At 38.4% G+C, this 23,717-nt stretch overlaps 1 protein-coding gene across 2 annotated transcripts in view; it reads right to left on the reverse strand.

Annotated features, from left to right (window-relative positions):
- Positions 1-44: 44 nt before the first annotated feature.
- Positions 45-23,717, reverse strand: part of SLC15A2 (solute carrier family 15 member 2) — a 31,468-nt gene continuing 7,795 nt past the window's right edge. The window contains exons 4-22 of one of the 2 annotated variants that reach the window (XM_010981547.3): positions 22,664-22,756; positions 21,413-21,512; positions 19,481-19,571; positions 19,148-19,225; positions 14,330-14,412; positions 13,822-13,908; positions 13,568-13,657; positions 13,431-13,475; positions 12,206-12,238; positions 11,403-11,491; positions 10,186-10,267; positions 9,474-9,608; positions 8,366-8,530; positions 8,167-8,213; positions 6,516-6,626; positions 5,714-5,810; positions 3,026-3,172; positions 2,332-2,436; positions 45-1,991 (exon numbers count right to left, since the gene is read on the reverse strand). In XM_010981547.3, coding sequence (XP_010979849.2) covers positions 1,815-1,991; positions 2,332-2,436; positions 3,026-3,172; positions 5,714-5,810; positions 6,516-6,626; positions 8,167-8,213; positions 8,366-8,530; positions 9,474-9,608; positions 10,186-10,267; positions 11,403-11,491; positions 12,206-12,238; positions 13,431-13,475; positions 13,568-13,657; positions 13,822-13,908; positions 14,330-14,412; positions 19,148-19,225; positions 19,481-19,571; positions 21,413-21,512; positions 22,664-22,756 — 1,855 coding nt within the window. In that variant the 3' untranslated portion in view covers positions 45-1,814. The remainder of the gene's footprint in view (positions 1,992-2,331; positions 2,437-3,025; positions 3,173-5,713; positions 5,811-6,515; positions 6,627-8,166; positions 8,214-8,365; positions 8,531-9,473; positions 9,609-10,185; positions 10,268-11,402; positions 11,492-12,205; positions 12,239-13,430; positions 13,476-13,567; positions 13,658-13,821; positions 13,909-14,329; positions 14,413-19,147; positions 19,226-19,480; positions 19,572-21,412; positions 21,513-22,663; positions 22,757-23,717) is intronic. The other variant, XM_064494694.1, reaches the window with a different exon arrangement.

The following is a 23,717-nucleotide window of genomic DNA, read 5'->3' on the forward strand; positions in this document are numbered from 1 at the left end:
ATGCAAATGTTAAGAAGAGGATATAATATGCTTCATTCCCAAAATTCATTTATCCATAGAAACTTTTATTCACAGAACACTGTTAAGATCTCTTGAAACAATAGTTCACAGAATGGATTGAGTTAAAGCTGCTCAAAAATGAATAGAATATCTTCTAAAGAAGTATGGTCAGGTTCACATCAAGATATCTGTGGAAAATGGATGGTGGTGCTGCCACTTCAGTACTTCTGAAAACTTGGTAACTAAAACTAAAGTATTAAAGCTTGGGAAACTGGAGCAACTTTTCTCATTACGTTTACAATGGGAGACTGACTCAACACAGTTCTAGATGAGAATAATGGAGCAAAACCAATGGAAATGAGACTGTCTAGGACAGAACATTTTTCCCTAGAAATACACTGTAGGGTCATGATATTCCCATATCTGTCCACTGATTCATTCATTGTTTGCAAGGTAGTACTTCTCAACTTTTCTCGCCAACACAAACAAAAACCCCTCGTGTTCTACCACTCCTTCCTTCAACCCCCAGATTTTGGCAGAATCCTGATATGGGACCATTCCCCTCACCCTCATTGAGCATTGACATTTTAGAAGCTCAAATCTAGAGTATTAATATAACTTTTTTTTTAATAAACAGGGAAATCCAGGCCTAAATGAAGAAATGGCATTTTAAAATTATGAGAAAAGTAAAAATTACCAAAACAGATCTACTACTTTGAGGCTGAAGGGAATACTACTAAAAACAAGAGTTGTATTCATGAAAATAATGTTATTAAATATTTGTTGCAATAAGCAAGATGATATAATAATAAGAAAAAGCTGTCTGGAGGGAGTATGGTCCTGCCCACCCTTGATTTGGGCACAGTGACAATGATTTCAGATTCGTGGCCTCCAGGATGGTGAGGGAATAAATATGTATGGTTTTGAGTTTCTAAAAAAAAAAAGAAGGAAAGAAAAAAAAGAAAAAGCTGGCCCAACAACATTGAAAAGCCAGGGTTGGAAAATTATAATTAGTTCCTGCACAATTGTCCACAGGAGGGCGTAATCTAGGGCTGAAACATCATAGTCCCTAAGAAGACTATACACTGTAGAATGGCTCATCAGGACTTGCACAATTTATACTTGTTGTTTTCCAGAACCATGTTTACTATCTTTAATTTAGTTTCCAAAGATCTGTCAGTACTGAAAAGGGGGTGTTTGGGTTAGTAGATAAAATACTGTAATTATCAGAAAGATGTATCTTCTGTGTGTTAATAAAATGTCATTTTGTCTCCTACTATCTGTACTGAAGCATTTACTAAGGTCTTATCAAACCTGGATAAGCTGACAAGCCAGCCCCTGGGCCAGATCATACCAGACATATCAATTCTTGAGGTCCTTGTAAACAGAACACTTGCAATGGTAATGAAGAAAATTGAAATACCATTTCTCTGTTATCTTGCAATTTTGCCCCTAAATCAGCACTTCAAAAAGTAGTGTCACCAGTTCTGAATGGCAGGTAAATCAATTCCCACATACTTCTGATAACCAGGGACTAACCTCAGTTAGACATTTGTGTTTTTCTTGGCCATTTGGAGATACCAGGCCAGCTTCAGCAACACTACACAAGGTTTACTGAGTTCACTGATAGACGGGGGGACATGGAGTCTAAGTGGCCTAGAAATGCCTCTATCATGGGAGAAAAGTGGAGGAGATCAGCCCAGATATGATTCTACTTCTCTCTTCTAACCACATCGGAGTGAAAAAAGGTTGAAGATGGGTAATGGCCAAGGCCAGAGCCCGGAACTGGGGTCTAGGCAGAGTCCAGGGGGCCATTAGAGCTTTGTCTTCTTGGTCTCCAGGTTGATCATGTCCCCTTGGATATGAGGAATCTGCTTATCTGCTGAGCCCTGAATATCCTTTGGCTTTATAGGAACATAGTAGTAGCCCATGATGGAGAAGATCAAGCAGACCACCAGCAGGAGGCAGGAAAACAAAATGAATTCGGCCCACTGCAGGAAGAAATACATATAAGAGAAGAATATGGGGAACCTGACACTAAAGATATCTTCATAGGACGAAGACTGGGGACAGAGACCCAAGGCCACCAGTTTAGGAAGAGGTTTGGTAGGAGAAAACGGGACTCACTGGCCTCTCCTCACGTTGGCCCAACATGGACTCTACTGCCACTTACATATGCCTATTTCCTTGGCAATGTCTGTGTGTATCTAATCCCACGTCAGAGGGCTGAGTGGGGAATGAGGAGGCAGAGAGTTGGGGGAAGAGGGGAAAAAGGAAGCTGGACAGAAATCCTTGGGTAGTCACGAGCTCCTGCTTCCATCAGATGCATACCTGTACCAGGCCACTGAACTGGGCCACAATAAGCACGATGATATTCCCAACTGCAACTGTCAGCAGCCAGGCTGCCTGGAGTACAGACTTCATGCTAGAGGGAGCCTGGGGAGGATACGGATTTGTGAGTACTCCTTCCTCAAACCGCATGCATCTATCCAGAAAACTTCTCCCACAAAAACTTCCAGATTTGAACTTCCCCCAGTAAGTTCAGCTGTCACATTGATTCATGGGATGGTAAAAATGTTAATAGTAATATAAGATGGGGCTCTTAATTGAATATTTAAATTCATTATATCATATCATCTTCATTACAACCCTGAGATAAGTCCTATTAGTATTATTTTATACATAAAGAAAAATACCATTAGAGAGATGACAATGCACTTGCTCAAGGTTACACAACAGTTGTGCAGCCAAAATTTGAACATGGGCAGTTTGACTCCACAACCCTTATTTTTCATGTTAAAAAGTATCCTTTGCTGGATCACGGACACAGGGAACACAGCATAGGGATCCATCCTACCAAGATCCTGGGAGTCAAGCTTACACTCTGTTCAGGATCATGAGGAATCGAAGGCCAAAAAATATGCAGGTCTTGGCCAGGGTCACATACCTAACTAAGGCAGTGCCAGTATTAAAACTGTTTTCTGAGCAATAGCTCCCCCTCCACTTTCCACTTGCAAAAACCTACCTGAGAATAAGAGAACTCAAGTCCTGTGACAGAGAACATGACCTCCCCAGCTGTAACAAGGGCATATTGTGGTAGCTGCCATGCAATGGACATTTTGTTGGCTGGGATGTATTCCATCTTCCAGGCCTGAGGACCCTGACTGGTGCTCTTGGTGAAGGAAAGAAGAAATGGGCTTGTTAGCAGTCTCAAGTAAATATTCCTGGCCTACAGCATTTTATGACCTTATATCTATACCCTCTTTGTATTGTCACCCTTTTGCCACCATCAAGAGATTAAGCAGTTTCTACACAATTTCAGTTTCCTGAAATTCATTTTGTAACCCTGCACTCATTTACCTGGCTTCAGTCAATCAGAAACCATTACTGCAGAGTCCTTAAATGGCAGAATATTTTGATACTGTAGTTTGGATACCCACCATTTTGACCTATTGGGTAGTTTGATCCTGGTAAACATTTTAAATGTAAAACAGCATCTGAATGATACAAACACAATGACTTTTCTGAAAGCATGTACTTAAGAAAAGTTTAACTCCTTGTTCAATTTTCTAGCTAAGTACAATTAAACTGTTTCTAACATTTTCTAATTAAATATTTATTTTATTAAATTTACTTTTATCAGAATGGATTATTTTCTTGGTAACCCTTACATTGAATATTTTCTTGATCAATTTTAAAAAATCCATATCAAATGCTACCTGCTATTTTGAATTCTATTTACTGGCCATTATTTTTGAACTCAAATCTTACACATTCAAATTATGTCAAAAAGGTGCAATTTTTCTGTAAAATTTTGGTCAGAATTTTTTCAAGTTCTCTTTTTTGGTCACTAATGTTACCAAGTATACATGATTCTACAATCTTTTTTTGTCTAAAATTACATTTACTATATGCAGGCTTTTAGTTATAGTTGGTCTTATTTTATATAGATTATATCTACTAATATTTCTTATTATAAATGGAATTAAATTTTTGAAATTATATATTTTTCCTGAAGTAAAGCCAAGTTATTAGGTAGTAGGTGTTTCTAGGTATTAGGTATAATATCTGGATATATCATGAGATAAAAGTGGCAGAGTTGAAACATCAGGGTCAAAAGTCCTTGAAATCAAAAGTCTTTGATGCCCAATGCCCTTGATTCTCTGAGTCAAAGGGCCACTGTGTTCAAAATATGTAAAGCAAAGTTGCTTTAGTTCATATTGTGAACAATACCTGGGCATATGTTTGGGTTTTCTTAGCCTAAGAGAAGACCATGACCTGAGCTTCTAAACCAGAGCCACATTCTCAAATACCCACAAGCAGGTAATTGAGTAAACAAAGTGGGCTGAATAGGAATGAGAGGGACCATGGTGAACTGGACGGTACAGGCCCCATCTAAGGGTGCAGCCACTACAGCACCAGCCAACTGACATGGTAATACCTGTTACAAAATCTTCTGATTTTGCTTTTAAGAAATGTTTGGAATCCATCTTCTGAGGTGAAATCTTTTGAATTTTAAATATTGTCAATTAATATTAATAATGACTATTTTGGTCAAGACTGCAGAATGAAGAATACTGGGCTACGTGAGGAACTGGGCCCCCAGGCCTCTAATTTACGACCTCTACTCTAGATAACATATTAGATCCTGGCATTCAGAAACAATACATATGGCCTGTTTCTTGAGCAGTATATGAGAGACAGAATAAATAAAAAATGGAATAACACCAGGAATGCAAGTGGTATGGGTTGAGTTGTGTCCCCCTAAAACTCAATGTTGAAGTCCTAATCCCACAGCACCTGAGAATGTGATCTTATTTGGAACCAGGGCTGCTGAAGATATAATTAGTCAAGTTAAAATGAGGTCATTAGGGTGGGCCCTAATCCAATATGACTGGTGTTCTCACAAGAGAAATTTAGACATTGACAAACATACAGGGAGAACTACAAGAGAGAATGAAGGCAGAGATTGGGGTGCCAGAGAAACACCAAATAATTGCCAGAAAACCACTAGAAGTTAAAGGAAGCTAAATCAAACAGGTTCTTCCTCATAGCTCTCAGAAGGAACCAACTCTACCCACACTTAATCTTGGACTTGTAACCCTTCATGACTATAAGAGAATAAATTTCTCTTGTTGAAGCTACTCAGCTTGTGTACTTTGTTACGGCAGCCCTAGAAAACTCATACATCTAGGTTGGTTTAATATCTGAAAATCAATTAATATAATATACCATATCAATAGGAAACCACACTAATATCTCAATAGACACAGAAAAACCACTTGACAAAGTTCAACACCCTCCTTCATGGAAAGCAAACAAACACCTCAACAAACTAGAAACAGAAGGGAATTTAACCTGATACCTGATAAATGACATCTATGAAAAACCCATAGCTAACATATTTAGTGATAAAATATGTCTACCATTCCCCAAGACCCCTGTGCCTGTGGCCAATGTGTTCACTTTTAACATCCCACATGGAGACCTTAGTCTAAAGTCACTACAGAACCTATCACCTTACACTAGAAATAAGTATGTAATTCTGTCTTGCCACAGAATCTTCTTTGTATCTCAGTATAGATACAGATGCAGATATACATAGACTATAGATATAGATACATATATATATGGTATAAATACTGTTGTATAGATATAAATATAAATACAGTTATACGGAAGGAGATGGTGAGGGTAGCCATGAGCTACTTACATTAGAGATAACAAACAGATAAGCTGCACCGAAGTCTAGTAGACCCAAATTGAGTGAAAAGTTCTCATCTTTTGTTCTACAGCGCACCGCAGGATATCTGGAACAGGACAAGTTTAGGTTAGAATAAACATTACAATTTAGAAAAGCACTCCCACCTCTGGGGGAAAGAGTGATTTCATCTCTCCACTGATGGTGAATCAAGCAGAGAAGCTACCATTTCTCTTTGAAGAGAGGAGTCTCAGAGTAAATTATTGTCATGCCAGGTTTTTCTATCCCTGATCTGAGCTCTTCAGTGCCTGGTCTGGTATTCTTTTTTTAACCTTAAACCTGAATGAAGAAGGCACAAATTGCCTTTTTTTTTTTTTTTTTTTTTTTTGTGAACTTCAGACTTTTAAGTCTTCTCATCAAAATCTGAATTTTTCTCTTCTAGGTCTTATGAATTAGTGCAACAGCATAAAAAAAAAAAAAAAAAAACAGTGAACCTGAAAGGATAAGCTCGAAGTGATGAGGTGCCAGTAGGAGTTCCCAAAGGGCAGGGGAGGGAGCCAAAATAAATTTGGCAGACCTCCCAGAGGTGGCCTTGTTAACCATACAGTATGGCCTTCACGGCAGTCATGGCCTCAATGTATTGGCGCCGAAAAAGGTGAGACTGAGGGAAAGGGGCAAGGGTTGAGAAAGAGCAGGAGACTGTAATGTTCAAAATTAGCTGAGATGTACCCAATCCTCCCACCCATATGCAAAAAAAGCACTTAGAAAACAGTTGTTGCTAAAAGTAAAATGTCCACAAGGGTAATGCTCTTACTCTCCTCTTCGCACAGTCCTGTAAGCAGACACGCCGTAGTCTTCATCAACACTAAGGAAGGTGTCTGTACTGAGGGAGATGTTGACCTCTTCATGCAAAGTGTTAACAAACCTAAGTGTGGAGACATTGTTACAGATCAGACAAACTCCCCCAAGCAGGGACATGTGGTAAAAGGGCAGGGGCCTTTTTTGTTTTGTTTACCACTGTATCTCTAGTGCCTAGAACAATGGCTGGCACATAAAAGGTACATGATATATATTGTTAACTGGGTGAATAAATGAACTCACACATAAGAAGTAATCAGTAGTCTTAGCTGTCCCTCACATTCTCTTTCCTTGGGTATTAGCTTTTTATCTGTCATATTCTCACCTGATCTCAAGCTGGGATGGACACTACCATGATCACCCACGGCAGTCTGAGTACCCTCACTAACCCATCTTAGGTGCACCCAATTTCTCTCCCTCTTATAATAGTGGAATTCATCAACTGAGACCCTACTAAGAAAAATAATTAGGTGTATATAAATGTATACTGGTATTTACATAAAATTGATACTTTATTCTCTTACAAATGAAGTCTGATTTGACTTTCACAAAACTCAGACTCTCAGGCCACAGTAGGTTGAGTTATCATTGTTTGGCGTCTGCAGACAACCCTGGACTCTTCCAGAATCATCTTTCTAGTTTTTGAACCTGTGCCCCTAAATTGCTTCCTCAGTTTGGGTTTTTGGTAGCATTTGCCTTGGTCCCTGACCCATGTGGATTAGAAGGGCAGTTCCCTCTGGAATCCTTGATATTGATTCCTGGATTTCTGATCACCCTGCACTAACCTAGAAATTGCCCCCTTTCATCCCTCTGGAGGTTCCTATTGCTCTCTGACCCAGGGAAGTCCTGTCCTCATTGTTGTCTTACTTCTTTTGATTTGTATACTTTTTCTGAAGCATATTCAATAGCAAATGATTATGACTATTCCACCCATCAGTGAAATTCTAATTTTTCATTTAAAGTTCTCTAAAATACTATTCTCAACAGCAACCATCTAACCTTGATGGCCACAGGCACATGCATCTATTTCATGTCAGATTCTTGCCACAGAGAGCAGGTGACCTCTCAGGGCTCCATCTCTCCAACTGTTCCAGGCTGTCTAACGAGACCTTTAGCCTTATCTAGATTCAAAAACAAATCTTTTGACTCCAAGTATGTTATCTTTACTATAGCATGATGCCTCTATAGGTTTATTTTAAGTTTTAAAAACATGGTAACTATACAAGATATTGAACTACCAACAATGAAGGGACGAATATTTGCTCACTTCTGAATTTCTCTCTGGTGATCACAGAGAAGAAAGTACTCAATTATTTTCCTGACAGCAAGATGAGCAGATAAAATTCAGCAGAAGGGATTTAAATACCAGAGCACAGGGGGCATACATAGATACAGGGTCATCTTTGAATATCAGATGAGAAAGCAAGCCTATTTGCCCCTCACAGTCCTGAAATGGCTTCTGACACCAATGCCCCTAACATTCTAGGAGAGAGAATCCCTGCACAAAACAAGTAGAATGTAAGGCCTCTTCATGTGAAGCCACACAGATTAGAAGAGACCCAAGATTCAAGAGAACAGAGTGGTCTGGGTCTCCTTGACATCCGAACCTCACAGCTGTCATCCCACTGGTTGTTTGGTTTTCTGCATCCTTCACCTACAAGAGAGGGAAGTAAAAATCAGTTACAGCTGAAAGAGGGAACTGATAATCAGAAAATCTGATAATCAGGCACATCCTTGGTAAGATATTAATCAGCCAGTCATCATACTCTTAAGATAATTTGGACACTAGGCCATTCTTCAACTTACCATCATGCTAGAAATATTTTTTCCATCTTCTCGAATGATCAGACTGTACCATTTTTTCTCCTCCACGGAATGCTCAGTGTAGACAGACAAATTTTGATATTTCAGTTGGAAGTGGAAATTCTGGCTTTTTGTCTTCAGGTGGAGTTTGGAATAGTGTGGCATTTTCTGTAGAATGAAGAACCTGTCACACTCAACTTCTACCCTATCTTGGACATCACAATCTCATAGCATCCCAGGGCAGGTGCCCTCATCAGATACTTTCACCATTACCCTTTAACTTAGTAATTCTATTTCTAGGACTATACCCTAAGAGTAATTAGAAGCTTGTATGAAGATTTATGAGTAAGGATGTTCATTATAGAATTATGTATAATAATAAAAAAAACCTTAAATACCTACAAGGAAATATTTTACTAAACCGTGGTATATCCACAGAATGTAATATTTTGTATCCATTAAAATTAGGTTCTCAAAATTTATTTAAGGACATGGAAAAATGTTTATAATGCAATTAATGTTAAGAAAGAAATCAAGGTCGATACAGCATACAGTCAGCACTTTAAAAAAATTAGTTTATTTACGTATTTATACAAAAATGTGAACTATGGTTATCTCTGGGTGATGGAGTTATAAGTGGTTTTTAAATCTTTCTACATACTCCCCAATTTTCACAATAAATGTATATTACTTTTATTATTTAAAAATATTTTAAAATAAATATTTCAGAATATGTATAGCATAGTAGTGAAAATATACAAGCCAAATTCTTCCAGAGGATGTGTGATTAGGAGGCAGTTTGAAATATTAATACACATTACAACCTATTGATAGCTTATAATGTCCCAGATACTATGCTAAGCACTTTACATATAATATTTATCTTTACAGAAGCTTATGACATAAAAATTATTGCCATTATACAGATGCTAAAACTGAAGACTAGAGATAAAAATAACTTGTTCAGGGTCCTATAGCTAAGGAGTGGTAGAACCAGAATTGGCGTGGGGAAGTCTGACTCCACAACAGCATGCTTTTAACTGCAGTATTACACTGCCACCTTGGTGCATAATCTGAATGTGTTTCTAATTCATTCAAGTCCATACATCACCTGAAAGGGTCTGATGGACTCTGCTGACAGAGAATTGTTTTTATCTCCCAGCACTGTCACCTTCACCTCATCATCTGCCAGATTCAAGACTTGTAGGAACATCTCTTGGGAATCTGGCTGGAGTGGGGCCATTTCCTTAGGACAGAGAACACATGTCAGAATTACCAATAAATAACCCTTCAGATACAATGAGAACACATACCTCAGTCCTACCTTGACAGCCTAGCTCATCTAATCAGGAGGACACAGTTTTCTACCTCTAACGAGCTTTTGGCTTAGAAAACTGTAAAGGCAATTTGGAGGGGGAATCACCAGCTTAATGTAGCAGGCACTGATGTCAGGTAACAAACTCCATGATTTTTGACTCAACTGTGGCCTCATACATCATTCCCCAATAGCAGCAATTCAATAAGCCAAAAGGTATTTGTTTCAGTATCTCATAAGGTAATAAAGAGACGGTTATATATCTTGGATATTGGTGTTTTGGAAATTCCTTGACAATATATTCTGAATCACTCAGGTGGGAGGTGGGCCTCATTTTGCACTGCTGCTCTACCCCTGTATCCACTCATTTGCCTCAAATACTTCTCATGCACCTTCTTTAAAACAGGTACTGTGCTAGGGCTCAGGGAATCAAGATTGAATAAGTCAGAAGAGTGAACAAAATAGACATGGTCCTGCTCTCATGAAGCTTAAGATTTACTGAACTCACATTAATTTTTATCTCTACAGCTGCAGCAACTGCAAATGCCAGGCACGCTAGGATCATGCCAACAGCCATTTTCCTAAGCGATCTGTAGAGGAAAGGGAGAGACAATTAAATCTAAATTCTAGACTCTAAAAGATACAATCTAAACCCCCTAAGCCTACCTAATTTGGTCCCAATTGCTTTTCAAAGTATTTCCTAGAACTCCCCTTCACACATTCTTCCTTCTACCCCTACTTAAGTCACATTGTACTGTTCTCTGTAATACACTACATTTTCCCACCTCTACCTTTGTTTATGATGATTTTTCTATCCATTATGTCATAATAACAAAAATAATAGTAATATACCCAGATTTATTAAACACTAGCATATACCAGTCACTCTATATTATTATCTTCTTTTCCTAGTCTTCAGAAGCCTTTCTTGAGCCTGGCCGCAGGGAGCACTCTCTTCCATCTCTACATTTCCTTGGCACTTTGCCCCCCTTCTTAGGGCACTTAACATATTTCACCTTGTGCAATAATTAACTGCATATTTTCCAGCTCCCTTCCTAAAGAGTAAACTCCTTAAGAGCAAGATTTGTGCTCTTACATCTGCATAGCACTTGGTGCTGGATTAAAAAAATCTGCTCCATGAATGAGTGAATGACAAAAGGTCATTTGAATATGACAATGGTTAGCAAAAGGAAATTGTTATTAAATCAGAAATTAGGAGACTTAAGACCCTCCTCTGTCAAACTTCACAAAGAATAACACTTCTCTATTTAGAATGAGGGAAAGCAGTAATTAGGGACAATTCTATCCCACTCTTAAGAGGTCCTCCATTTGTTTCATAGGGACAATAGGAGATTTAATGGAATTAGTTATCATCAATGGCTTTAGACTTTGAAGAGGCAACATTCAAGAACAAAGTAACAAGTTGGTTTCAGAGCCTAATCTCACATAATGTTGACTTTCCACCAAGCTTAGTCTTGGTCCTAACCCTTCAACATCATGCAGGTAAGTCTGCAGTAATGGCTCGGGCTCTCTATAATAAGAATTAATTAGATTCAATTCCCATCCTCCACCATTAATAGGCATTTAAACTTACATGGATAATAAGAAGCAGAAAAAATGATAAACCCAAACAAATCATCATTAAGTAGAAAAGACATTGAATCTTTATCAAACTGGGCAAGTATTGAGTCAGTTTGGAGAAACACAGACATAGTGAACACTTACGTGAAATTAATTCCACACTTGGAAACCAGACGATAAATGACAAGGTCAAACAATGGGATGAAGATAAGAACCAGAAAGGGATTTAGTACCTGTAATGTCACAGTGAAAAGGGATTAGTCACAAGCTTTCTATGAGCGTGAATATGCGCTCTCATTTGCACGCGCACACTCTCACATCCAAACACACTTTCATCATACTAAGCACAGAAAGATTCCACGTCTCTCAATCCCTTTACACCCAAGACTGTTTCCCTTGCATAGCACATTAGCTTCCAAATATTCCAAGGAACTAGTTTCACTCTGAACCTGTTTTTCTGCCAATCAGTTGGGAGTTCTCCCCTTCCATTTTCACTTATCTTCTCCAGTTCCACAGCTCAGGGGAAAATGTCATGGCCAGGAGAAAGGAAGGAGAGAAGGAAGAACTGGGCACTGTTGAATAAGGGGTTAAAAAAATAACTGGGAGTCACCAACAAACAGAGATTCCCACTTTGCTGCTCACACAACAAAGTCTTACAATTTCTTTGACAATATTTCCATGATACTTAACATGGGGGGGGGGGGGAATCCAGTGCTTATACTCTTCCTGTGAGCTCAAAACTCAGTCTCCCTGAAGTTGGGCAGGATGTAACAGAGGATGTAAAAGAGAACTGTGGAGGTTAAAGAGAATATTTTCATCCATATGTTTACCCCTTCTCAGCATACAAGGGAAAAAACTTCAAATTATGGCTAGTAATCCTATTACTACTGGTAGAGGTATAGATGAGGAAAGAAACACGTCCCAGTGACTATGCACAAGTCTCCTACCTGCATCTGGTCAGGCTGAAGCACAAAGAAACCCTGAAATGTTACAACAAATCACAGTTAGATGGTGGCCTGAAGACAGAAAGGGCCTAGATCAACAATCTTGCTAATTAGCTGGTGAAAGGCATAGGATAAAATCCATCAGATCTTTGCTTCAGGGCCTATTGCCCTTGTAAGGATACGTGGGGAAACAGACTGGGAATAGTTTAAGGCTATGTTTGCTGAAGGCAGATGGGCCTAAGGGAGAATCTTATTTTTTGTGAACCATCCTTTCCTCAACTTGAGAGAAAATAGAGTCAGTGTGTTTTTATTAATCACAGTAACTGCAGTCATAGGTGATAATGATGTGAAGGACAAGACATCATGGCTGGGGGAAGACTCCCACTGACACATATTGTTTCTGAAGTTTTTCTCCAGGGGGTCAAAAAGAGGACAACCATGGTAAATCCTGGACAACCAGAGGAAGGGAAAAGGTGAAATTATATTAGGCAAGCTCCAAATAGATGGTTTATAAAACCCTGGCATCATTCCACCCTCCCTCCTCACAAATAGTAGGAAAACAATACAGTAATCTAGGAAGTGGAACAACTGAGGGCAGACTTTGCCAAAGAATGGAAATTGGAAAAAGAGAAAATAATGTTCACAATTTTCTCGTTATTTCCAAATCCATGTACAAAATATCCCACTTCCGGTCCTCTGCCGTGAGCCCTGCCTGAGAGATGGGGACAATTGTGTAGGAGCAGCAATCAAACCTGTCCCTGCTGTGCCCTGGTCAGGTTTAGATGAAAGAAAACAACCACTCCCCCAGGTCTCTATCACTTCATTTGCTATCCTCTCAAGGCTTCCTTGTATATGTTTAAATCTCCCCCCACCTTGGGGGTGGGTATAGCTCAGTGGTACAGCCCATGCCTAGCATGGGCGAGGTCCTGGGTTCAATCCCCAGTTCAGTTCCCTGTTTAAAAAAATAAATAAACAAATAAAATCTAATTAACTTATCCTACAAATGAATAAATCTTTCCCACCCTATGTTCCTGATTTTTAAAGATAAGATTCTGGCTTTTATTTCTAGACTAGCTTTCTTTACTTTGCTTACTCAGTACTTTCATGCTAATGGCATCTCTCTTATGACCTTATGTCAGTTTTCAGGTGATAACACAAAGAAGTTTTTTCTTAATATGGATTATAAAGAAAATGATAGAACTTCTCTGGAAAAATCTCTTCTACTCACCAAATTCCCATTCATCCTGGTGGCTTGCAGAGTCCACCGTGAGCCCTAGGGCAAACAGACGCTATTATGAGAAAACTCTTTCCTGTAAGAGGGAAGGAGTTAGAGGAAGGGGTAGCTTTCAAAAGAACTATTCTTACCTGCTGATCCAAAAGAGCCCAGAACATAGGCAGTGGGATATAAAGGAATAGTACCCTGGTCAGTGCCTTCACATCCAAAATGAGCTGCTTCTACAAGAAGAGGGAAGATGGAACAGGTTGAATTGCCAGATAGGGTTTTCTTGCTTAGAGTAGAAGTGGCCCAGAACAGTAAAAGAATATAGCAGGAGGGAATCAGTTTGGACATTAGGAAAGATTCCATGGAGGCATCAGATGTTTCTGCAGTTCCAACTTACTGGGTATTTCTCAGCTGCCCAGTCCAGCCAATGCTCTCGCTTTGGAACGTCCCCAGAACGATTCTTGAAACGGTTGGAAATAGCAAACTAGGGCAGAGCATAGATATCAGAGGAGAGACACAAAAAAATATCCCCTGCCTTTTCTAATTTATTATCCCTCCCTCAAACACACATACTCTGACTTGCTCCAATCCTTTGATTTCATCAGACATTGAATTTCAGAATATTTCAAATATAATTTTATCTATCCTTATTTTCTATTGGCAACATATATAACTACATTTCAGAAGACTTTTGCCAATTAAAAAAATAGTTACCTTATCTTTTTAAGTTAGTGGTTAAGTAGAGGCACATGGGGTAAGACCAGTTAATCTGTTTTCCAAAAGGCACAGAAGTAGAACAGAGATCATTGAGAAAGGTGTATATCCATGTTTGAAGGCCTATATGCTCATCACACCATCTCTTTCCCTTTGATTGAGAAAGGTAGGTAAATGATTCATGGACTTACCCAGATACATTTAACAACTTGAGTCACTATGTTTCCTTCAGGAGGTGGTTTTTTGTATATTTTGCTTCCCACGGCAAACACAACTGCAGTTGATACACAAACAAGGATCTTAGCTTCTCATTCAGCACATTCAGTATGTCAATGCTAAAGACAGACTGCTGAAGTGTAGGAATGACTGGAAAATCTCATAAAGGGAGGAAACTGACTTACGTTCCCTGACTTTGGAGTTACAAAACTATGGGAGCCAAGAGAACAGTAACATTGTTGAGATTCTCTTATAATCACAGAAACGGAAGTCATCTCTGAATTCTCACTCTTCTTTCTCCATCTCTACATCTGATATATTACCAGCTTTCACTGATCCTCTGTCTTCAGTGTATTTCCCTTCTACCCGCTTTTTTGCATCACCATGACTCCTGTTTAGGACCTCACAATTTCCACCCTACATTATCAAAAGGGCCATCAACTACTTTCTCATTCCCTAGTGTCTTCTCCTTCTCTCATCTGATGCCAAATTAAAATCTTTTTTCTAGGACCTACTTAATAAGCCCAAACTCCTGGCATGGAAAGCCTTCCCAAGTTTATTATTATCCTGTGGTTATTGTTAACACTAACCATCTCTTGAAGGTTTATTATATATGTAAAGTGTTATGCATTTTACATACAGTACTGATTTAACCTGACAAAATGTGTATTACTGTCTCCATTCTATACATGAAAAAATCTAAGATTAAAGAAACTAAGTAATTTGTACAAGATTTCACAGCTAGAAACTACATTTTTGACCTGAGGCCAGTCTGAGTCAAAAATCGATGCTCTTTGCGGGGCGGGGGGGTGGGGAGGGGAGTATAGCTCAGTGGTAGAGTGTATACTTAGCATGCACAAGGCCCTGGGTTCAATCTCCAGTACCTCCAGTTAAAAAAAAATCTACGCTCTTAACCACCATAAAGCACCTCATTCATTCATTCTTGCATTACACACCATGCTAGACACTACTGGGAATAAAGATAAAAAAGACATGGCCATTGTCTACAGTGGAGCTCCCCTCAACCCACTATGTTCACTTTACCTTCTTTGCTCTCCATTAGGTACCCTGTGCTCTAACTACTATTCATCATCCCCTCAAAAATTTCTTTTCTGTACTATTTCTATTCTTGAGCCCATTCTCTTTCCCTTACCCCCCTTGTTTATTCTTTAACCACATCACCACAGCTATCTATAGGTGAATTTAATTTTGTTTTTTCTTTTATTTTCCAAATTACCAATAATGAGATGTTACTTTTCTAATCATAAAAAAGTACAGTTTTTAAAAAGGATTATTAAATGTAATTAAAATCAGTGGGAGACCTCCATCTTGGTACCCTCCCAGATGTACTTTCCTCTTGAACGGGTTTCCCAGCTCCAGCAAGATGCCCCTCTCAGAGATCTTCTACCAGAGATGCCTTTCTCAGTGACCAGTAGCACTTTCCAATATCCTTACATACCAGAATGCCTGACTCATCTTACTTTTCTCTATCTTAACCTTCTGATTTCTGCATTCCTCTCAGTCAGATTCACTCTATCACTTTTTCTTTATTTATCCTCTCAGTTTCCCAAAGCTTCTCCAAATAGTACCCTTTACTTACCAAAGCCTTTTTACTGTTGACAGAAAAAAATAGTTCAGAGCAAGAATGCCAGACCTGGGAGACTACTGGGTAAATAAAGCAGTGTCTAGACAAGAGGAAGATTTTGGATCAGAAATAGGCTGCTCCTGAAACTTGTTTTTCTTCAGTTTTCTAGGAAGAGGCTGGAATTCTCAGGAATTCTGGTCTAAAAAGTGACAGTGGAGTGATAAAAGGCCAGGTGATGAACTTGACAAGGCCACACTTAAATTTCAAAGCCACTTAAGATGAGTAGGGACCTTGAATTTCCCTACTATCTCCTCCCATTCATATGGATTGTTGCCTCCCACTTCACAGAGAAAATAAAAGACTTCAAATAAAAACTCTCTCAACTTCCTGCCCCACCCATCCTTTCCTCCATTTAGGTGAAGGTGAGACTCCTCCTCCTGTACAAAGGCAATTCTGCCATGTGTGCTTTCACAATGATTATACTGTCTTCTCTTACATCTTTAACTTCTTTCTCTGCTGGAGTCTTCCTAATAATATTCAAGCAATATCCTCTCGGTTCCATGTCACCTTTCAGCTATAAATAGGTACTGTTTTCCCTTTCTTACCTCTTATTCACTGCCCAGTTGACACTAATTAGTCTTGAATCTTTACCAGTCTACCATAACTGACATCACCAAATCAATGACCTTGTTGTCACTATATTTAATGGACATTTTCTACCCTGTCTCACTTTCCTAGTCAGTAATATTTGTTACTCTGAATGTTTCTCTTCTTGAAATCCTCTCGGTATCCAAGACAGAACTACCATGAGTTTGGCCACTCCTTCTTAGTTTCATTTGTGGGCTTTTCCTCTTTGTTTGTTTCTTAAAAACCTCAGGATTCTATCCCTGCTCTCTTTTTACCCGACTCTTATTATCTCTTAGTTATTCCATCTATTTTCATGACTGAATTGCTATCCATATACTAACAGCTTTAGATTTTATTCTATAGCCCAAACATTTTTTCTGAACTCTAAACCTGTATTTCCAAATAAATGTCTGATACTCCATTTGGATGTTCCAAGGACATCTAAAATGTGACATGTCCAAAACTAAATTAATTATTATTGCACCAAACCTGTTCTCCCTTACTATCTCAATTAATGACCCCCCCCATTCAACAGTTTGCTCAAGTCACAACCCTACATTCAATCTTGGCTTATCTTCCCCTTCAGTTTCATATATCTAATCATATCAAGTTTGTCAATTCTGCCAGGGCCAACTAGGGTGAGCTTAGTGAGGCACTCACCTTGAGCACAAAATTGAAGGGAGTACCAAAAATTCAGTAATCAAGACAAATATATCCATGTCTCACTTTTAACCCATTCTTTTACCACATTATAGTCAGAGATACCATTGAAAAATAAAAATCTAACATTCCACTATTTGAAATCCTTTTGTACCTTTCCACTATCCTCCTGATAAAGTTCTAATTCCTTATGATGTAAACGGTCCTTCATTATCTGGTTTCTGTCAATTTCTCCTCTTTATCTTTTTTATTTCTGTCCCAGGCAATCTGAATTCCTTTAAGTCCTTCAAATAGGTCATACTATCTCTCATCTCCTTGTGTTACAGATACCATGTCCTATTTCTGTTTCACTTCCCCATCTCTTCTTTGATTAACTGCTGTTAAACCTTTAGGTTTTATCTTAGATATCATTTCTTTAGGCAAACCTCTTCTGATCCTCAAAGTCTTAGTCAGACATCCCTCCTGTGTGTTCCTATAGCTTTCTCTGTTTCCCCATTTGTGACACTGATCATACTGTACTGAAAGTTCTCCCTGTGTACTTGTCTGTCTACCTCCTCCTGCTGGACTATATAAGTTCTTTGAAAGCATGAATTCTGTAGCTATCTAACTCACCAATGTGACACCACTACCTAGTACAGAATCTGACACACAGAAGGTTCATTAAACAAATGTTTGCTGAATGAATTAATGAGTGAAATAAATCAAATGAATATTTTAAATTATAGGGAAAAGCCAGAGAATTGAGTTATTAGTACCCTGAAAACCGAAGCAGCTGACTAATGACAGCTAATACTTGTTTAATGTTTCATAATTTACACAACATTTCAGCATCTCTTTTGATTTTCATAATCATTCTGGTATTATAAATATTATTATTATGCAGTAATCCAGAGAAAGAGACACAGTATTAATCAGTAGAAAACAAGGAAAATATTTAGGAAAATGTTTAGCTTCTAAGGGAGAAGGAAGCAGAAAATGTATTATCACAGGTCTCCTAGAAAAACACATAAACCTCCTTAGAACTGGAATTGCAGTCTGAGTAACACTATGAGCCCCCTCTCCCTGGTAGAAAATAATCAGATGGGACATTGAGTCCCTGGGCTCCTTTTCCTCTATTGAGCTCTTTATACGTGGACTGGATATCTTCCAGGGGGAGGTGCTACCCAAAGGCCCAGTGTGAGAACAGGTTTCCAGGTCAATGATTAGAAACAATCATGTCCAAGTTTCCCCTTAGACTGTATAAACTAAGCTACACACACATCCCCCTTCCTCCTCCATTGCTGGATTCTTGGCGGTAAAGAGACTGCCACTTGATTTAAGTTGCATCAGTTTCCACCTACTTATCCAACTCCTCTTATTCTCTTTGCTCAAGAGCAAACTTCTTGGGAGCATTGTAGAGCGGGGCAGAAATAGCTAAACCTGGAAACTACTGGAAAAGAATCAAAGAGTTTTAAAAATCTTCCAATTACCAGATAAATAACTATCAGATGAAATAAACTAGTTTGAGAGAAAGTATTAGTTATTTTCCTTGCCTCCTTACATATTATAGTGTATATCAGTACATCTCACATTATGACTGCACATTTGACTACACATTAGGATCACCTAGATATTTAAAAAATTATAGATGTCAAGGCCCTATCCCACCATAAATCTTGATTTAATTGGTCCTGCATGGGGTCCAGGGATCAGTCTTTCTTAAAGCTCTCTAAGAAAGTTCTTATTAGTTGTATAACCTTGGGTACTTTCTTTTTTTAAGGTTTCTGACTTTATTAAGTTAATTTATCGCCAATATCAATAATGTTTACCTAATATATTAGTGTGAGGACTGAATGAAATAGTTTGTGTAAAGTGCTTACATCATGCTTTACATGTGGGAGGCATCAGTGGTTATTGGTTTCCTCTGCCCTGCTGCACTTACCAAGAGCTATCACCATAAGCAATCCTGGAACTCCAAAAGCCAACGCATAGCAGTCTTTCCCAAAACATTGTATATCTCCTAAAGAAAAAAAAAAAGCCATCCTGAACCTCGAATCTTTGATGTTCTATTCTGCCAGCTCAGGTTTTTGAGGTCATAGACATGACCTTCCATCACCTGATCTATAATCCTTCTTTTGGGCCAGACAAATCAGGATTAAAAGAAGTTCTCTCAGATTTTCAAACACTTATAAAAGGAGAAGATGGACAGGAGGAAGCCTTGAAGGGTTTTCTGGGCCAGAATAAAGCCCTCAGGCCCCTCAGACAAGATCCTAACCTCTCAGCATGGGGGTGACAAATGTAGAAATCAAGCTCCCTGCATTGATGGAGAGGTAGAAGACTGAGAAGTATCTAGTCCGTTCCTCTGCCTGAAAAAACAAAACAGAAACAAATACAGGACAAATCATCAGTGCCATGTGCCTCCAAGCTCCTTCCCCTCATGTCCGGACTAACAGAGAGGTACATACACAGAGACAGATTCAGATATTGCCTCCATGGTATGTGAATATTATATTAGATATTTTAACACGTATCTGGCTGACCCCATCTTTCTTTCAGAACCTACAACAAACATCTTTAACATTCTTTTACCCTTTTATCTTGGCAAAAATGATCATCTTATCTTACCGTCTTATCTTACAGACTATGCCACTACTGTGTTCTATACATATCCATTCTAATATTAATTTATTTGCATTAAATGTCTGTCCCTTTCAGTGGGTTGAGAGTTCCTTTAGGACACAAATTGTATCTTACTATTTTCTGTAATCCTCACTATCTAGTATAGCACCTGACCTATATTACAGACTTAATATTTACTGACTGCATTAATTAAGTGAATAAATAATTGAATTAAATAATAGATTTTGTGGAATATGTGGTAGGAATAGGACCAGAACATAGGACAGTGGAGTAAACTGTTGCTCAAACAGGGTAATTTACCCAGTGTTTATGGGGAAGTCAGTCAGAGAATATAAAAGGAAGTCTGTGAGCTTAGAAGTGGCTGGTGGAAACCTGGAGGTGGGTTTGTCCTGTTTTTGAAATATCTTTGTGGAGTAGTTACCAAATGAAGCAACCTGCAAGTAAAGTTGCTGATGCTTTATTCATTAGGAACTTCTGTGCTTTATTCTGGGACCCCAGATCTTTTCCTGACACATTAGTACAATCTTCATTTTCTATTTATGGTGTGTTTTGCTTCCTCTTCTAGTCCTCATTTAAACCTATTCCACTCATCTATGTGTACAGTTTATTGTGGATAGAACCCCACTTGCCAAAGGTTGGTTATTTCTCCAAAGTCAGCAAGCAATTATGATCTATGGATCTTCGGGCAGATAAAGAATATAAAATAACTCAAATGGTCTGAAGGGTAAGAGAAACACCAGAAGTCAGGACACAGAGGAATAACAGAGAGGAAAAAACCAGAAACATGATAAATAGCTGTAGAAGAGGGAATAATACATGAAGACAGACAAAAAAGAAAACTAAGAGGAAAAAGAAGCTAGAAATGTTGGCTGGTCTAAGAATAGACTATTTCCCTTGTCTAGTTGTCACTGCTCTACATTCAGGCCCATTTTTACCTTTACTCATACCAGGTCTCCCCCCCCCCCCCCCCCCATTGACAGTGAATAGTATTTAGGAAAAGAAGGAATGATCATCCAGACAGATTCATCTATAGAAACTCAATCTGTTTTATTCTTAATGGTCATTTTCCCTGTTCACAGAATCTGAAAGCTAGAGATGCTTAAGTCACCTCTACACTACTCATCACCTCCCATCCCCAGAGAGACCACCATGTTTCTTCTTAAATACCTCAAATGAGAGTAAACTCACTGCTTCCAACTCTAATTATTTAAAGTTTTTCTTCCCATCAAGCAAAAAGCTAACTTCCTGTAGTTTTACTCATTGATCTCTGGTTTAATTACTGACGTCTTTCCAGTATCTATGGACAGCTATAATATTCTCTTTATTTCTTATCCAGGTTAAATATATCCATTTCTATCAACCTTTCTTCATAATATGTGTCTTTAGTCCATCTACCATCCTGGCCATTTTTCTCCATATTAATGACCAGTACCTGGCATTGAACACAACTTCTCAGATATGATCTGACTAGTGGATCACTTCAATCTTGGCAAATGGCTACCTGCCAGGTAACTTATTTAATGACTGTTCTACATTTTTGAAAATACAGAAATAACAGAATTCTTACATGTTTCTCTTCAAACTGGTCTCCACCAAAAGCTGCCACACAGGGTTTGATACCTCCTGTCCCCAAAGCTATTAGACTCAAGCCAATCATTGATAGGACTCTGAAACAGAGAGGTGAGAATACTAACCATATTGATACTAAACACAACTGTAGAAATTGAATATAGAGCTACAGGTGGAAAAAAATGTACACAAGGGTAAGGACCTCCTTCACATTTCTATACCGTGGGCATTTTCCACATGCTTTCACTCCTAGGGGAGAACCAGGGGCCATGACATTCTTTACAACTCTTGAGCTTCTGCCAGAAAGTATACATTACACGGGAAGATTTTGTCCCTGATAGTTTCATTTGCCCTTTGTGTGCAACAGATAGAAGCAGATACTGCAGGAACTCCAAAGGTAAAACACTGGTTCCGAATCTTGTCTTAGTCAAAGGTACACTTCAATGGAAAGACCTTATGAACCCATATCCCATATATCTTTACTAATCACAAAACAAAATGTTGAAATTAATCATAATTAATAGGAGAATCAGCAGTAATTTTTGATGGAATGACAGTAAGGGGGTATCTAATATTTATCAAATTTCAAACAAAATTCTTAACTCTTTGGAAAATGCACATATAGGCACATTATAAACATGAATATATATGATCTGCTTTTTTTAAATTAAAAAAAAATTTTAATCATCTGCTTCTTGAACAACTCTAACCCTCCCTACTAACTACACCAAGAGACATGAGAATCTGTCAAAAGGCTCTGGCATCATAACGTCAATAGCTTAAGTAAAGAGGAAGAGAGCAACTGGAATATGGAGAGCTACACATAAATGGAAATAATCCAAGCTTTGAATATAAATTCTACAACGTATTATAAGCAAATATTAGAGATTTTTTTTAACCCAAGTAAAGTAAAATGCATGGGTAGGTGAATAGGTGAGGGAATATGGAGGGCATGAAGGTTTTAATGATTGTCTTCAAGTGTATGAAGAGTTTTTATGAGAAGGATACTAACTAGGCATTCTACAAGTCCCCAAATGTTTGATAAGAACAAATGAGCTCAGACAAAGCAGGAAAGAGTTCAACTGGTCACAATCTTTTCTTCTTAACCAATTTTGTAATAAAATAGTGGGTTGGAAAAAAAAGGGACATCTCTGGTAAGAAGACAGAAAAACATCTGTAAAGAATGCGTGAGACATTTACCTATCCAATGGAAGAAAAGTGGTTCAGTTTATTACATGGTTTTACTCACGTGTGTACCACTGGTCCCCCCAGTATTGGTAAGGCACCCATGGATTTGATCACATGGCCAAGCACATACACCAAGGAGAGATAGATGATTGTCCTGTTGAGAGAGTTAAGCCAGTCAGTCTACAAACAGAATTTAGAGATTTGAGTAATACAAACAAGGAGTTCATACTGTTCTCAGTGCCAGGATAAATGAAGTGAAAGGAGAAAGGGGTGGAAGAGGAAAGAATTACCTGAGAAATACAAATAGAAATAATAATGGTGAACAAAGCAAATGGACTAGAAAGGTAGACAGCAACTCTTTACCCTCTAGTGTTAGAGATAATGGACATTTCTCACACCTGCTCTCTCCTTTTCCCCCCACTTACTCCACACATACACAGAATTTCCCTGATCTTGTAGAAATATGTCAAGAAATGGATTTGTAGTGAGTGAGTGTTTGTACTTTGACCTGATTTATTTTTTCCCCAAGGAATGTCTTTGGCTCTAAAAATCCATAAGGGTCAAGGAAGAATGTCATGTAGACATCAAAAAAAAAGGATTGCTAAAACAAAGAACTTTCTCCAAACACAATCACTGGGATATACAGAGATGTAAAGGGCTCACAGTTTCAGTCTGGTCTTGAACTCTTGGGTTAATTTCAGTCCCTAACACAGTTTCCTCATGGACAAATTACCAAGGGTAAAAAAGGAGTCAGGGACTTTGAATAGACTGTCCAGTGATATAGCTCATGCCATTGGTAGGGACTTCTTGTGTTGTTTTTCAAAAAAAAAAAAAAAAACTGAATGGCAAATAGGGAGTAGAAGAGTGAGGAATTCCAGTAAAAACATATGTAGAGATATACACACTGAAACGTGGCACACTACCACATACACAATATGCTCCTTATGTGTATGACCACACCAGCAGTCTTTCTACATATAAGTAGGGTATTAGTATAAGAAGGAACCTTGAAAATTATACAGTTTACTTCTGTGATTTTTAAAGTGATATATGCTAATATGGAATATAAAGAATGGAAAGGAGGTAGTGGAGAGACGCTGGAGGTGCCAGAAATC

This window comes from Camelus dromedarius, chromosome 2, assembly GCF_036321535.1.
Source record: "Camelus dromedarius isolate mCamDro1 chromosome 2, mCamDro1.pat, whole genome shotgun sequence".
Lineage (NCBI taxonomy): Eukaryota > Metazoa > Chordata > Mammalia > Artiodactyla > Camelidae > Camelus > Camelus dromedarius.